Source organism: Schistocerca nitens, chromosome 4, assembly GCF_023898315.1.
Source record: "Schistocerca nitens isolate TAMUIC-IGC-003100 chromosome 4, iqSchNite1.1, whole genome shotgun sequence".
NCBI classification, from domain to species: Eukaryota; Metazoa; Arthropoda; class Insecta; order Orthoptera; family Acrididae; genus Schistocerca; species Schistocerca nitens.
In genome coordinates, this window is record NC_064617.1 from 980,487,409 (window position 1) to 980,505,617 (window position 18,209).

At 43.3% G+C, this 18,209-nt stretch overlaps 1 protein-coding gene across 1 annotated transcript in view; it reads left to right on the forward strand.

The window, feature by feature from the left end:
• Positions 1-18,209, forward strand: part of LOC126252738 (uncharacterized) — a 175,975-nt gene that overhangs the window by 83,624 nt on the left and 74,142 nt on the right. The window contains exon 7 of the mRNA XM_049953641.1: positions 15,213-15,400. Coding sequence (XP_049809598.1) covers positions 15,213-15,400 — 188 coding nt within the window. The remainder of the gene's footprint in view (positions 1-15,212; positions 15,401-18,209) is intronic.

Consider the following 18,209-nt stretch of genomic DNA (forward strand, 5'->3'; position numbering starts at 1 on the left):
TAGGAACAATATTTTTTTATTCCTCCACGCAATTTCCATGCCTCTCAACTGCCTTACGCCATCTTGAAACCAGCGCCTCTGTACCCGCAATGTAAAATTCTGGAATAACCTGTTGGAGCCACTGTTTGGCAGCGTGAAGAAGGGAGTCATCATGTTCAAACCTTGTTCCACAAAGAGAGTCTTTCAGTTTCCCAAAGAGATGATAGCCACATGCGGCCAGGTCAGGACTGTAAGGCGCGTGTTTCAGTGTTGTCCATCCGAGTTTTGCGATCGCTTCCACAGTTCGTGCAACAGCGAAACATCCTGCTTTTGCCGGTGTGGTCGAACACGTCTCAGTCGAGCTCGAAGTTTCTTCAGTGTTGTCACATATGCATCAGAATTTATGGTGGCCCCACTTGGCATGATGTCCACAAGCAAGAGTCCTTCGGAATCGAAAAACACCGTAGCCATAACTTTTCCAGCAGAAGGTGTGGTTTTGAATTTTTTTTTCTTGGGTGAATTTGCATGATGCCACTCCATTGATTGCCTCTTCATCTCTGCTTAAAATGATGGAGCCATGTTTCGTCACCTCTCACAATTCTCCTCAGAAATTCATCTTCACCATTCTCGTACTGTTCCAAAAGTTCGGTGCATACCGTTTTTCTTGTTTCTTTGTGAGCCATTGTCAACATCCTGGGAACCCACCTGGCACAAACCTTTTTTAACCCGACACTTTTAGTATTCTGCAAAAACTTCCTTCCCCTATCCCAACGTAGCGTGACATATCGTTCACTGTGATGTGTCTATCAGCAGTCACCAATTCGTTAACTCTCTCCATATTGTCTGGAGTGTGTGCAGTACGAGACCTGCCTCTGCGCGGACAATCCTCAATATTGCCGTGCCCGCTTTCGTCACGTAACCTGCTTGCCCATCGACTAACTGTACTGCGATCGACAGCAGCATCTCCATACACCTTTTTCAACCTCTTGTGGACGTTTCCCACTGTCTCGTTTTCACAGCACAGGAATTCTATGACAGCACGTTGCTTCTGACGAACGTCAAGTGTAGCAGCCATCTTGAAGACATGCTGTGATGGCGCCACTCACGGGAACAGGTTGAACTAAGTTTGAAAACAAGCGGGAAGGATGTATCTACACGCTGTAATACTTTCACACAGGCAGAATGAAAACTGTATTTTTACAAAAGTAGTGTGCATTTCTTTTGGAGTGACCCTCGTACTTATGCTAGTCTTATGTGCTACCCGATCAAAAGTATCCAGACACCTGTTAGAGCACCTTAATATGGGATGTGTCCACCTTCCGCATTTATGATGGATTTAACTCTGTTGGGGACACTTTCAATGAGATGTCTGAAGGTATGTACAGGAATGGCAGCCCATTCTTCCTCAAGAGGAAGGTATCTGAAGAGGCGCACTTTCTACCTTCTCTAAGAAAGTGGGGCAGGAGGCCTGGAGCAAAGCCCATGTCCAGACTCAACCAAAGAGTGTGTATTTGGATTTAAGCCAGGATTCTGGGTACGACAATCCATTTAAGGAGTATTATTATCCACAAAACCCACGCCCTTAGAGATGCTACTTTATTACAGGGCGCATTGTCGTCCTGATACAAACGATCACTGCCACCGAACACTTCCTGTACTATGTGCAGTACAAAATGCTATATAATGTGTTCATATCCTGCTGTAATTGTCGATTTCTTAAGCACAGTAAGGTGAGCACACTCTGTCACATATCCACCGACAGCGGCACAAAATACAGGATTATTACAAATGATTGAAGCGATTTCATAGCTCTACAATAACTTTAATATTTGAGATATTTTCACAATGCTTTACACACACATACAAAAACTCAAAAAGTTTTTTTAGGCATTCACAAATGTTCGATATGTGCCCCTTTAGTGATTCGGCAGACATCAAGCCGATAATCAAGTTCCTCCCACACTCGGCGCAGCATGTACCCATCAATGAGTTCGAAAGCATCGTTGATGCGAGCTCCCAGTTCTGGCACGTTTCTTGGTAGAGGAGGTTTAAACACTGAATCTTTCACATAACCCCACAGAAAGAAATCGCATGGGGTTAAGTCGGGAGAGCGTGGAGGCCATGACACGAATTGCTGATCATGATCTCCACCACGACCGATCCATCGGTTTTCCAATCTCCTGTTTAAGAAATGCCGAACATCATGATGGAAGTGCGGTGGAGCACCATCCTGTTGAAAGATGAAGTCGGCGCTGTCGGTCTCCAGTTGTGGCATGAGCCAATTTTCCAGCACGTCCAGATACACGTGTCCTGTAACGTTTTTTTCGCAGAAGAAAAAGGGGCCGTAAACTTTAAACCGCGAGATTGCACAAAACACGTTAACTTTTGGTGAACTGCGAATTTGCTGCACGAATGCGTGAGGATTCTCTACCGCCCAGATTCGCACATTGTGTCTGTTCACTTCACCATTAAGAAAAAATGTTGCTTCATCACTGAAAACAAGTTTCGCACTGAACGCATCCTCTTCCACGAGCTGTTGCAACCGCGCCGAAAATTCAAAGCGTTTGACTTTGTCATCGGGTGTCAGGGCATGTAGCAATTGTAAACGGTAAGGCTTCTGCTTTAGCCTTTTCCGTAAGATTTTCCAAACCGTCGGCTGTGGTGCGTTTAGCTCCCTGCTTGCTTTATTCGTCGACTTCCGCGGGCTACGCGAGAACTTGCCCGCACGCGTTCAACCGTTTCTTCGCTCACTGCAGGCCGACCCGTTGATTTCCCCTTACAGAGCATCCAGAAGCTTTAAACTGCGCATACCATCGCCGAATGGAGTCATCAGTTGGTGGATCTTTGTTGAACTTCGTCCTGAAGTGTCGTTGCACTGTTATGACTGACTGATGTGAGTGCATTTCAAGCACGACATACGCTTTCTCGGCTCCTGTCGCCATTTTGTCTCACTGCGCTATCGAGCGCTCTGGCGGCAGAAACCTGAAGTGCGGCTTCAGCCGAACAAAACTTTATGAGTTTTTCTACGTATCTGTAGTGTGTCGTGACCATATGTCAATGAATGGAGCTACAGTGAATTTATGAAATCGCTTCAATCATTTGTAATAGCCCTGTTTAGGTATGATTTGAACAAATTTATTTATCGAAGATTAATTGCACATATGCTTCGATGTGGATCGAAACAAAACCTAAAACGACTCACTTCCTGAAATACAGCAATAATAGTTCTTGCAGCTGAGACTGCGTTCATTATACATCATAAAAGTCAAAGTCCGATAGGGAGCAAAATTGTCTGAGTGCGGTGAGTAGCTATTTGTAAGTCAAACAGGAATAAATTTACAAGCCCACAAATCCACCACAGTGGCAGGGTCGCTATCTTCTTCAGTGGGGAGGCCACAAACACTGGGCCTATTTTCGACCACATGTCTTGCAGAAGAAAATAGGTCTGTGTGGCCCGTGGCCTCTAACAGTGCTGGGGTCGCCTCCTGGTGGAGTGCTGGAGTGAGATCATCTCTCGTCTGGAGATTGTTTCCCGCAATACGTGTTACGCATCCTAAGAGCACTGATGTGAAGTTGGTTGCTGGCACCACAGGCGTTAAGCTTTGGCACAGGCTATTATCTGATGCTCACTACTATCTTTGCCGATGATGTTGTTGGGTCAACATGGGAACACACACGAATTGTCTTCTGTGGAGCTCCATGCTCAACAACATGCACTCAACTAAGTGATGCAAAACACTTGTGCCTGCAGCAGAACTGTACTCAATCGTCAAAACGACCACAAATCACTGCCTATCCTTCTTCACAGAGCTGACGAACTTCCGACCTCCATCATCCCATGTAGGCTTTCACGGCCGGCGTCTTTATCAGTAAACACTTCCGGGCTAAGTTGCCGTGGTCGATCTGTAGACCTCCATGTTCTATGATGAGGCAGTGATGTTCAACGGTTTGTCGCCTATTCGTGTTTTCATATTCTTCACAAATCCCCAGAGATGCTTACAACAGTAGCACTGGTACACCTAAACAACTTCGCCGTTTCTGATAAGCTCATTTCCAGGCAATGGATCATAACAAGTTACCCTTCGACAAACTCGCTTGTGTGAGCTGACTCCCCCGTTTGCAGCCCATCGCTAGAATGATTTTCCATTTGTCTCTGCTCCACTTACTGTCCACATCACACCCTGGAAAAACAACTAGGCGACGTTCAACCTCGCAGCAGGCAGCAGTCATAATACGTTTGCTCATTACTGTATATCGATACAGCATATAAAAAGGTGACAGCTAGTACTAGAAATACCGTTTACTTTTCGTCTCCTTTATACCTAATAGAAATTCTTCTTGGACATTGTGCTGCGTAGAGTCAGTGATTCTGTATGAATTTTCGGCAAAGAGACCAAATGCCTCTAGCAGGTGACTACAGAGAAATAATGGGCTCATTTAGATTCCCAGCACCAGGCAGTGGCTGGTAGGAGAACCATAATTACAAAGCTAATTAACACTAGCTAAGGGATAAGACAAAGATGCTGTATTTTCCCAGCACTCTTCAATATATAAATAGATGAAGTGATCAGAAAATGAAATACTGTGAATACAAAAGGAGTATTTTTAGCTTGTGGCAATAAATGCAGTCCTATTTGCAGATGGCCTAACACTGATTGCAGAGAATGAAGATGACTCTCAGATGGGAGTCTGTTAGCTTCAGCAGGTAGTCTCAGAATACAGCCTGAAATTGTCTGTAGATAAATGCAACCAGTAAGATCAGAAGATGTCTTTGATACTAAAATATCAGAGCAAGTGAAACATTTTAAGTACCTAGGATTTGACGTCACATAGGAATACAACCCTGATTTCGATAAAAAATTAAATGAATTTACCTCCATTTGAGTAACAGCTGCCAAAAATTTGCAGAATAAAGCCAGGAAAGAAACCCAACCGACGATTTACAAAACTGTAGCAGTACCAATCCTTAGTTACAGAAGTGAAACTTAGGTGACAGCAGGACATCAAGAAAGTAAAATACAGGGAATTGAGGTTTCTAAAAAGAATGGAAGGATATACAAGAGAACATGATAAAACAACTGAGGGTATAAGGGAAGACTTAGAAATATATGCCATAAAAAAAGAGTAGGAGAAAATGGAAAGAACAGGTAGATTGTATGAGCGGAGAAAGACACCTGGTAAAAGCTCTCATTTATAAATGCACTGGAAGAAGCAATGTAGGAAGGCCATACAAGAGATGGAATACTGTAACAGCAACTTGCCTAATACATAAAATGAAGAATAAGAAGGAGAAGAAGAAGCAGAAGGAGAAGAAAATTGAGAACATATAGTAATGACTATGTGATTTTCAGATATGTCAGTCTTACTACGTAGTGTCAAGTAATTTTCTTAGTACATTCCTTCTGATTATATGTAAAGACATACTAACAGAAATGCATGACAGCAAGACAGAGGGAAGCTAATCTGAAGAAGACGTTGAGAAGTCTAAAAAATAAAGTGGTCTCAAAATGTGTGGCTGTGAAAATTAAACTAACTTTTGAAAACAACACTTGTGAAGGAACAATATGAAATAATATGTGTGAGGAAGGAGATCCCTGAGAAAATTAATTGTAAAAAAAATATTTAATAAGTAAGCATATCTCACACATTTAGAACTGGACGAAGTGCTGTCCCTATTTCAAGCTAAATTTATCCTGTAGATGACTGCAGATTCTATGTGCTATGCTAGAGAAATAGTTAAAACTACATAGCACAAGAAACTAATAATACTGATGAATAAGAAATGTTGTCATGCAGGATGTAAAATGGAATGCACTAGCAACAGAAATTTTAAATTACTTAGAAGAATACAAAACCTGTCTTAATCGGCTTCTTTACGGAGCCAGAGATGAAATAATTAAATAATGGCCTGAAGTTCAACTTAAGCTCCAAAGTAGTGCAGTTAAAAGAGTAGGCCTAGATATGGCTCAAACACCATTATAGAAACGTAATAAAACAATGTGTACAATCAGTGGAATAATTTTGGAACAAATTAATCGTAACAATAAGACAATAGGTGAAAATAATAAAGAAGCAAATTTGGTTTGTGATATAAGGAATGAAATAGAAATACATGAGGCAGTAACAGTGAAGGCCAATAAGGCAACACCATGGTAATTATGAATGAGAGTCAGTATGATAGAAAAATCCATGGATTATTTAAGGAAAATAAAATCATTTAAATGAAACAAGACAAAAAAACATCAACTAACAAATTAAATGACTTAACATTCCAAGGGCATTAAAATGCAGTTTTATTTCTGTGATAAGGACGCCTGGTAGTGTGTAATAATGAATCCTAGGGTGCACTCACGGCACATACTTAAAAACAGAAACAGGATTTTACAATTCGATCAATCATAAATTGTATTAACAGCACAGTTTAGATACGGGGAAAGAAAATAAACACCGTAACGAAGTTTTGCACTTACGAGACGAAATCTATTGTCCCCAATGGCCAAGACAAGCTGTTCACATTTCGATAAACAGTAAATTCGTATCATTCAATATTTCCAGCTTCTATACAAATGATTCAACTAGAGAGACTATCAGTCTCATAAAAGACAATTTAATTAAATATAAGAAATCAAACAAGGCTGAAAAACATAAGTTGATGGAAGGTAAAAGGATATGTGATAATAATGTTAAACTTGCTGACAAAAGTTGTGCAATAATTAGGCACTATGTCCCCTGCACATACCGATAGGTTCAGTCATACTAGGCAATGTTGACAGCTATATAAAATACTATCTGTTTTAGAGTGGACAGTGGCAATCAACTCATGAAGAACAATGTTCTGTGCAATGTATGATAAGTTTTGTATTTGCTAATATATGCCACTAAAGCAACAGTGCTATTCAAATGTTTGAGAGTATGGAGTTATAACACTCCCGTCTGCTACTACTGTACCATAACCTTAAAACTGGAAACAGGTTGTGAAATAAAACTATTTTGTTAAAGCAATTATGGTATATAGCAACAGAGCAGTGTTACCCTCTGAGAGGAATTTTGTTATGTTGACCATGTTGTACCTAACGGAGGTGGCTTATCGGAAATGAAAGTCAGAATTACGTAAATGTTTGAACAGTAACAAACAAAATTTTGCCTATCTGCACTGTTTAACTGATAATGGAAAACGGTCGCCAGCCTAATTAGGCAAGAGAAAGATTAACGTTCTCGTTTAAGAAAGTAGTTATTAGTAACTTTAATGGATAAACACACCCTAAACTTTGTCACACGCGAGTGCAGTGAACTCTGACGCATACATATGTTTACGGTAAGATTGAAACTAACATTTAGAGCAGCAGAAACTATTTGCAAAATTATAAGAGATACCGAAACACACTATTACTTTCAGGGCTTAAAGAAATTATGGTTTTTATAATTAGTGGTCTTCCCATTACTTGTTACCCAGCATTAATACAATAGACAAACTGTGGATCCTGTATTATTAATATGCACTTCCTATACACAAGAGAGACATACACCTAACAAACATGAGTATATAACGTTTCACAACTGCAGTTTTCCACTTTTACTACAGCGAAACACAATGTTGACAAAATTGCAAGAAACTGACTCACCTTTTTGAATTTACTACAGATATCAAGGTGATCATTTGCTAAGTAAAACTTTAGAAGCCTCGGTCTTAAGAACTTTTAATTTTGCTGTTGGCAACAGCACTTTAATAAGCAGTTTTAATAGGAAAATTATTTTCAGCAAACAACATTTACTTTAACTCACTCTCTTGCCACATTAACTTTAACTTCCTTTTTACTAAGTTCAAGAGGCATTAATTAGCATAGCATTGGTCATAAATGTTCTTTCAGTAGGGACACTCGGTAATTACTTTAATTCAAACGGAGAGGAACCTGAGAGGTGTTATGATAAGGAGGAAAATCAAGGTAGGTACATAAATTCAGATATTAATTACCTTATATTTGGGCACATTAGCACATCCATTAAGCTGATCCTTCACTGTACATCATTATAGTATTACGTTACAGTGATTGCGCAACGTGGTGGCAACTGCTTGTTGGTTGGTGGATTCGCAGACAGAATTGCTGGACTCTGTTATTTCTTGGTGGCGACGACAGATACAAATTCCAGAATAGTTCCAGCTATTTATCCATGCATCCGAGGCATTGGAAAACGGCAGGAAAAGCCTCTCTCGGAACCAGCACGATATGCAACATTTACATGACAGTGCACAGTTTGGTAGCTCGTCCTCGACTCGTAGCTCGTCCCCGACTGACAATCAGTTCCACCTTTTCTACATACGCCAACCACAATTTGCGCGCGCTACACAGTTCCGTTCCCGAGGGGAACCACTACACCTTTTATACACAGAATACTAAGAGCCCTAAGTGAGGATCAGCAGTTTACATAACAGCAACCAAATACATTAATTGAAACAGAACATTTGCACATATTGACGTTTCTACCAAAAATTATTCACACAAAATTACAATCATTTACAGTAAGTTTTGTTCCCTCCAAATGGGACAAAGAATATAAATTGCAGATACACTACTTTGCATTGAACCAAAACATGACGTCAAAGTTTGTACAAAGAAAGGAGTATACAATTTTGTGTTATCTATTCAATCAAACACATTTACAGAAGCACAGCAATGTAACATTAAATGAAACAAAAGCAAAATAAATCAGTACAACATTAGAGCTATGGTGTTACAGAGTCTACTTCACAAGCATTTGTATATGTAAATGACGGATGTATACTGTATACACCCACACAGGATAACTTTATAAACTTACAAAGATTTGAGTAAGTACTAGAAAGTGGCACTCTGCCGAACTCAGCTGTCTGTGTGAAAATAATTAAATGAATGTGAGCAATAGCTGGCCGTGTGGGGAAGTTCGGCCGGCGAGTCTTATTTCAGTCGACGTCACATTGGGCTACTCGCGTGTCGGTGGTGAAGATGAAATGATGATGATGCGGATAACACATCAGCCAGTCCACGAGTGGAGTCGAACCCGGGCCCACTGCACGGGAGGCAAGCACGTTACCAGACAGTTTTTCTTTGATCTCATTTTGTTCTAGATTTTTGGTTGAATTTGTTCGTGGCGGACGTCCGATAACACCTGTTCAGGTTGTTCGTTGATCCGTTCACTCAGCTTTTTGGTTACAGAGGGTAGCTAAACCCTCTGACCGAACACGCTGAGCTACCGCGCCGGCTATGAGCTAAACAGGCGGATAATGTGATCAAAATAGAGTTAAGATAGAATACTTCTTTAACAGCTTTGTGTCTGCGGCACACAATATGAAAGAATTACATCGATTTGAAGTTATGGAATCATGAGGGGTGTTTGTTGTGCAAGAAGAACACTGAGAACAGTAATGGGAAAGAAACTGATGAAGCAAACAGAGTGTCTGAAAATCACATTGCATATGTAGACATATCTTTCGTAACTGGACACAGGAAGAACTGACGTGATCAAACAGCCCAATGTTATGCACATTGTATGCAAGCAGTCGTCGTTATCTGGCGTCCCTGGGAATTATCACTGTCTGTGCCATCTGAATCTACATTATTGTAGTAAAGATTCAGCAGATCTAATGACTGAACAAGTTTTTGTTTTATTTTAGGTGGAGAGATTTCTCTAAACTTTTAAATTAGCCACGAGGGAAATTCCATACTTGCTGTGACTGTTCTGTTATTTCCGATTTAGATGCTGATCCAAGATCATGTAGAGTTCGGTATGTTTTTGATAGAGCAGCTTGACTCCGTCAAGCAGTGTGGGAGGAACTGTTCCACGGAAATGTTCACTGATGAACTCTTGGTGGTACAGACGATGACCTATTACTTCTTAAGGATTAGTTTAAGATCTAGTTTTTTTTTTAACTCGTCGTGATATTGAACAGATGTCGTCATTCAAACTTTATGCGGTAGCAGCAATGGCTCTGAGCACTATGGGACTCAACTTCTGAGGTCATCAGTCCCCTAGAACTTAGAATTAACCTAAGGACATCACACACACCCATGCCCGAGGCAGGATTCGAACCTGCGACCGTAGCGGTCGCGCGGTTCCAGACTGTAGCGCCTAGAACCGCTCGGCCACTCCGGCCGGCTAGCAGCAATGTTCGTAGTGGTGGAACTTAAGACATATTAGAAGGATGCAAAGCAAATGAAATATCAAAAGGAGCACATGATTGCTGGGAAGCTGCGGTATGTGTGTACTTTATTCAACGATTAATTTCGATACCACTATGATAATAGTGTTACAGACTGGCCAGTATGGCTCAGTTACGTTGGAACATATGATGCCAGTGCTATCGGATCTAGTCGTCCAATAAAGTAAAGTCGTACTGCGGTTACCGGAGATCATGTCGTCCTTATTGAAATAGTTATAAACTCTGGATCACACCTGTACAAGAATGAAACAAGCAGTTAATCCTAATAAACATAAGTCCTGAAGCCATCTGTTTCCCCCTTGTACGACATATGCTCAAGTGCAGATATAACAGTGTTATAACACTGTTAATGTCTACGACTATGTGTGTTTCGAAACACCGCAAGTAAGGCATAAATTAAAAAGTGATAAACTGCCACATCCTTATTTCAACATCATTCCGGACACCTAAGTACTTTTAAACGCGTTTCGATAGTAAGCTTGTCAGTCGTGGCTCAGCAGCACTATGATCTCCAAGGTCCCCCTTGAACACCTTGCACTTTTTGTGTGAGGATATTTAAAAGCTTTCATACGTTCCATTGCTGTTGATAGTGTCGATAAACTCCTATACTGACTGTAGATGGTTGTCAGTGCATTTGGAACATGTCAGGGATTTTTGAACATGTCCAAACATCGATAAGGAGATATGCGGAAGCGTGCCTTCATATGAAGATTAGCCACATGGAGTACTTGATGTAGTATGCCTGTCGTCAAGTGCACATCTCAGTTCGGATCCTCAGAGGATCTGTTATAACCCGTCCGCGTACCAGTCGTAATATTCGTATTGGGGAAACCCCCGGTTTCTGGGTCTGTTGGGGTTGGGTTGTTTGGGGGAAGAGACCAGACAGCTAGGTCATCGGACTCATCGGATTAGGGAAGGAGTCGGCCGTGCCCTTTCAAAGGAACCATCGCGGCATTTGCGTGGAGCGATTTAGGGAAATCACGGAAAAGCTAAATCAGGATGGCCGGACGCTGGATTGAACCGCTGTCCTCCCGAATGGGAGTCCAGTGTGCTAACCACTGTCTGGGTCTGTGTTCACTGGGGTTGTTTGCTTGTTCCATTGTCCTCTGCTCGCCACTTTAATTTGTACCTATGATAGTCTAACTCACTATCATTCTTCTCAGCGAGAAAAACAACAGAGCAATAAATGAATCGTAGAGAAACCTTGAGATCACACATTACCATGATGAGTTGTGCAACCTAAACACAACTCGCTGATACCTTTCCGTGAAGAAGCTATCGAACCACAGCACGTTTGAAAAATTAAGCTGTTTCATTTTCTTATATAACATTAAGAAAACAATAGTAGAAAAACAATGAAATTTTCATTCTGCAGCGGAATCAGCGCTAAATGAAACATCATGGCAGATTAAAACTGTGTACCGTTCCGAGACTCGAATTTAAGATCTTTGCCTCTCGCGAGCAAGTGTTCTACCGAATTAGCTACTTAAGCAGGACACTTCCCCCCCCCCCCCCACTCTGACTCCCCCCCCCCCCACCGATACCCCTCTCCCACAGAGATATACTTCTGCCAGTGAAAACTGTTTCGAAAAAATTGTCACATATTTTATGAAATGATTTTTCTGAAAGTAAAAAATAGAATACCTCAGAGAAACATTTAAGGCACCATTGAATGACGCTCGAAATCATGTACAGCAGACAGCGCGGGATTAGCCGAGCGGTGTAAAGCGCTGCAGTCATGGACTATGCGGCTGATCCCGGCGGAGGTTCGAGTCCTCCCTCGGGCATGGGTGTGTGTATTTGTTCTTAGGATAATTTAGGTTAAGTAGTGTGTAAGCTTAGGGACTGATGACCTTAGCAGTTAAGTCCCGTAAGATTTCACACACACATGTACAGCAGATGAGGTGCGTCAAATGTTTTCTAATCTATTTTCTTTCTTACTTTTGGACAAATCATTTCACAAAACATTTGACTTAATTTTTTAAAAGTTTTCCTTTTCAACTTTTGTTCAGGAAGCTTTGAATTTAATAAATTTAAACATCCATCGGTGTTCTATTATTGTTAATGGTATATAGGCCAAGAGAAAGCAGAGAAGTCCCAATTAGTGCAGTAACTTGGTATTTATTTTATTTTCCAACTCGAAAGAATAAATACCTCAGTTCTTGCACCAATGTAACATGTTATTCATAAAATGGGTAATCCTTAAAGAGATGAACTTTTTATTATTTCATTTGCATAGTTAGCAGAAAGTGTGTGTGTAATATTTCAGTATTCCTTCAAGTCAGTAATTACGTTTTTGTTAATTACTCTGATTGCTGTAAAGTAATTAATTTAAAAAAAAAGTAGACCACACGCTGGGTAATTTGATAACCCAACTGCCCATTTTGTTGTCTTCGTTTGGCTACGAAAATTCTGACAAAATCCCTTTGTGAAGTGGCTAGGGAGCCTGCTTTTGTCTCCACTCAGAAAGTTGTCCAAAAGTTGTTACCTAAATAAGGCGGTGCTTGAATGGTTGCTTCATGTCCATCCACGGCGTGTTTTCTGCCGCCAGACAAGCTGATTAATGCAGTTGCTGCACTGTAGTACAGGGTGAGCATTAAGTCTTGCCTTGATTATAAAAATTTATAACAGAATAACCGTTTGACACAATAGTTTACATTTGATGCCGTTACATAGGTTAGTGTTACTAGTTTTTTGAAAGACCAGTTACGTTAATAAAGCTCATCGTGTGCTCCCTTGGTAGCTCGGAGAATGTCGTGGCGGTATTCCAGTTCCCGCCAGGTGTTTCGTAACATGTGTTCTGTCTCAGTACCCACAGCAGCTTGTATCCTAGCCTTCAGTTCGTCGAAGTCAGCAACTGGTGTGACGACTGTCCTTGATAGCCCCAGAAAAAAAATCAAGGGCGTAGTGTCTGGAGAGGGGAGTAATGTCCGAATCGGTGGATTGGAAGGAACGGTCCAACACCCTGGCCACCCCGCTCTCCAGACATTACGGCCCTTGACTTTTTTTTCTGGGGCTATATCAAGGACAGAGTCTTCGTCACATTGTGACGCTACAACGCAGTTCTTGCTATGAATTTTTTCGCTTACTTAACACATGAAACTGTTTGTATACGATGTATTGTCTAGTGTAAACATGTATTGTAAATACTATGTTTAAATTGTGTAATATTTAACACTGTCGAGTCAGGGCATATTTAGTTAACGTTGAAGGCAGAGAGATCGTTTTGTCACGCCTCTGGGCGCGGGAGCGCGCCAGCGTGTGGTAGTAGCAGTGACGCCGTGCTCGGAGTAAGACGTACGGTCGAGTGCTGCTAGTCCTAGCTGTGTTACATCTAACGGCTAGTGTGTGGATCTAAGTACGACGGGGAAGTAGTGGTCGGCATATCTGGAGGCGTGGCCGGGCAAGTTATTATGGATTAATGGGCACAGTGCTGAAGAAACGAGAGCTTAAATGTGAAGCGCACTGTGGGCCCGAGTCACAACAGTAAAAGCCCGCTGCCACATTGTGTCGCCGCCGTGGACTTCCGTCGATCCACCGACACAACGAGGGAAGTAAGATCTACGTAATTTTCGTAGGATGAAATTGTAGAAGGCTTGCCAGTGACTGAGATTTTCTCTGAAGTTGAACAATTAATAACAAGCACTTTATAATTGAAGTGTTGCAGTTACATTTCACCCGACAATAACACCAAGTAGGTCCCTTCCGATCCTTGCCTTATTGAATCGAATGTGTCAGGCCATTATCAAGAGAAAATATGTTAATTATCAAATTACTTGCATAGACGGTGAAGAGTAAATTTCAGAATGGTTATCGTAGTTAATTGTTGCACTTAATAAGCTTACGCGAACCATAGTAACTTAATAATAGACTGAAGTAATAAATTTGATTATTAAGATTTATTTCAATGCATATTCAGCTGAAGTTAGTTCAAGGATATTTCCTGAAACTATAAAGCTTATTCCTCCTGACAACCCCCCAATTAATGAATTATTACCATTCAAAACATAGTTAATCAATTATTGGCAATATATTTCATTACGAGTATATTAAACTGTGCAAAGTACCTAATTTTAAAGACAGAATGACAGTCCATTATTCAAAATTTCGATAGATAATTATCTGTGTTGTCAGAATTGGACTCAGCTGACAAGTTATGAACAAAATAATTATCAAAATACTTATTGAAAGTTAACCATTAATGTTTAAGTGTAGTTAGATTGTTATGACATTGTTTTATATGACTACTGAGCCTGACTCAGCACTTACGTAAAAGTCCCCGTTCCACCTGCTGCGCTACAAACAGGTAAACTTTATTTCTGACACAATTATTCACGTACTTGACAGTACTGTCGCTCATCGGTTGAGCTGGCGACCGATTTTTTAATTGCTTTTACAACTTAATCATTTCTTTCGGCAAAGTTTCCACTGGCAAAATTTATTTCCAAATTATTTCCATTATTTCATTTACCGATCGTTATTGGATGAAATTACTCATTCAATAACGATCAAGCTATAACGTCTCCTGTTTCCCGCGGAATAATCATTATTTACTTCGGATTCGGATGCCTTATCCCGACGCGGGTCAAAATTCATAATTCACGGTCATTGTCAACTAGTAATTTCGCAAATCCCGGGAAGCAGGGGGGTGTTATAACACCAGTTGCTGACGTCGACGAACTGAAGGTTAGGATACAAGCTGCTGTGGGTACTGTGACAGAACACATGTTACGAAACACCTGGCGGGAACTGCTCCCTTGGTAGCTCGGACAATGTCGAGGCGGTACCTTGGCGTTCTCCGGGCTACCTAGGGAGCACACGTTGGATTTACTAACGTATAAGTCGTCTTAAAAAAAACTAGTAACACTAACCTATGTAACGGCATCAAATGTAAATTATTATGTCAAACGGCTATTCTGTAATAAATTGTTACAGTCAGGGCAAGACTCTGTGCTCGTCCTGTATTTGACAGGTGAGACACGGAAGGGACAGTGCCGCTGAGCGTGCGGTCAGCGTGAGGGGTGCGTGCGTGTTGCAGGGGAGCGCTACGACGTGGTGCTGGAGGCTTCGCAGCCGCCGGCCGCCTACTGGGTGCACGTACAGGGCCTGGGGCCGTGCGCACCGCTGCGGCTCTACCAGCTGGCCACGCTGCAGTACGAGGGCGCCGCCTCCCGCCCTCTCACCAGGGACCCCGGGTACGCAGGGTTCGCCGCCGCCGATGCCTACGTGAGTACCTCCGCCTCGCCTGTCATCGTATAAACAGTCGTGCGGTGCACCGTACCCCTATACAATGATAAGCCAAAACGTGACCACTGACCACCTCGACGATGGTGGCGTTGCGGGCACATGACGCGGTAACAAAAGTATGTAAGTGCGGCAGACACGGACGGGGTATCACTCTAGCGAAGATGTGAGGTGCAACTGGGAAATCCTCTGAGATAAGCGACTGTCACAAAGAGCAGGTTATTACTACGCAGAGCCATTGAATGAGTAAGTGGAAAACTGTGAAGTTGGTCGAATGCTCACGTGCTACTGTCGTGAGTATCTATGAAAAGAGGTAGAGGGACAGTACAACTACCATTACGCAGTAAATACACTCCTGGAAATGGAAAAAAGAACACATTGACACCGGTGTGTCAGACCCACCATACTTGCTCCGGACACTGCGAGAGGGCTGTACAAGCAATGATCACACGCACGGCACAGCGGACACACCAGGAACCGCGGTGTTGGCCGTCGAATGGCGCTAGCTGCGCAGCATTTGTGCACCGCCGCCGTCAGTGTCAGCCAGTTTGCCGTGGCATACGGAGCTCCATCGCAGTCTTTAACACTGGTAGCATGCCGCGACAGCGTGGACGTGAACCGTATGTGCAGTTGACGGACTTTGAGCGAGGGCGTATAGTGGGCATGCGGGAGGCCGGGTGGACGTACCGCCGAATTGCTCAACACGTGGGGCGTGAGGTCTCCACAGTACATCGATGTTGTCGCCAGTGGTCGGCGGAAGGTGCACGTGCCCGTCGACCTGGGACCGGACCGCAGCGACGCGCGGATGCACGCCAAGACCGTAGGATCCTACGCAGTGCCGTAGGGGACCGCACCGCCACTTCCCAGCAAATTAGGGACACTGTTGCTCCTGGGGTATCGGCGAGGACCATTCTCAACCGTCTCCATGAAGCTGGGCTACGGTCCCGCACACCGTTAGGCCGTCTTCCGCTCACGCCCCAACATCGTGCAGCCCGCCTCCAGTGGTGTCGCGACAGGCGTGAATGGAGGGACGAATGGAGACGTGTCGTCTTCAGCGATGAGAGTCGCTTCTGCCTTGGTGCCAATGATGGTCGTATGCGTGTTTGGCGCCGTGCAGGTGAGCGCCACAATCAGGACTGCATACGACCGAGACACACAGGGCCAACACCCGGCATCATGGTGTGGGGAGCGATCTCCTACACTGGCCGTACACCACTGGTGATCGTCGAGGGGACACTGAATAGTGCACGGTACATCCAAACCGTCATCGAACCCATCGTTCTACCATTCCTAGACCGGCAAGGGAACTTGCTGTTCCAACAGGACAATGCACGTCCGCATGTATCCCGTGCCACCCAACGTGCTCTAGAAGGTGTAAGTCATCTACCCTGGCCAGCAAGATCTCCGGATCTGTCCCCCATTGAGCATGTTTGGGACTGGATGAAGCGTCGTCTCACGCGGTCTGCACGTCCAGCACGAACGCTGGTCCAACTGAGGCGCCAGGTGGAAATGGCATGGCAAGCCGTTCCACAGGACTACATCCAGCATCTCTACGATCGTCTCCATGGGAGAATAGCAGCCTGCATTGCTGCCAAAGGTGGATATCCACTGTACTAGTGCCGACATTGTGCATGCTCTGTTGCCTGTGTCTATGTGCCTGTGGTTCTGTCAGTGTGATCATGTGATGTATCGGACCCCAAGAATGTGTCAATAAAGTTTCCCCTTCCTGAGACAATGAATTCACGGTGTTCTTATTTCAATTTCCAGGAGTGTAGTTGGATGCACGACTCTTCACAGAACGTGGAGTTCGGAGGCTTGTCTGCTCTGAAAAGTACGATAGATGCTGATCTGTGGCCGAAGGAGCCTGCCGGTGTGGCCGAGCGGTTCTAGGCGCTACAGTCTGGAACCACGCGACCGCTACGGTCGCAGGTTCGAATCCTGCCTTGGGCATGGATGTGTGTGATGTCCTTAGGTTAGTTAGGTTTAAGTAGTTCTAAGTTCTAGGGGACTGATGACCTCAGCAGTTAAGTCCCATAGTGCTCAGAGCCATTTGAACCTTTTTTTTTTCTTTTGTGGCCGGAAGAGCACAATGTTGGTGCAGCCTCAAGTGATTTGGGTACACCCTTCACCGTATAATGTTGAACATGGGACATCACAGCAGGCTACCCCTACCTGTTCACACGTTGATCCAATGACATCGTCAATTACGATTGCAATGCGCACGGGGACCATCGGGATTCGACTTCGATCAATGCAAACGTGTCGACTCTTAGGGTGAACACTCTACCGAAGGTGAGGAGTGCAAATGGGAAAATCCATTGAGATAAGCGACTGCCACAAAGGGCAGGTTATTACTACACACAGCCTGTGAGCGAGTATCTCGAAAACGGCGGAGCTGGCCGAACGTTCACGTGCTACTATCGTGAGCATCTATGGAAAGAGGTAGAAGGACAGTGGAACTACCACTGGGCGCTGAGTGGTTGGACACCCACGACTCTCCACAGAACGAGGATTCGGAGGCTTGTCTCTTCTGTAAAGTGGGCTAGATGGTGATCAGTCGCATCTCTGCCGAAAGAGCACAATGCTGGCGCCCGAACAAGTGTTTCGGAGCACACCGTTCACCGTAAACTGTTGAACATGGATCTCCGCAGCAGACCATCCCGACGCGTTCACATTGAAACTGAAACATCCCCTTAGAAAAATTAAGAATGACAATGCTGCTAAACCTCTACGTTATTCGATTTTCAAACAGCTGAGCAAAACTGAACGTACTCAGACATTTCGCTCTTTA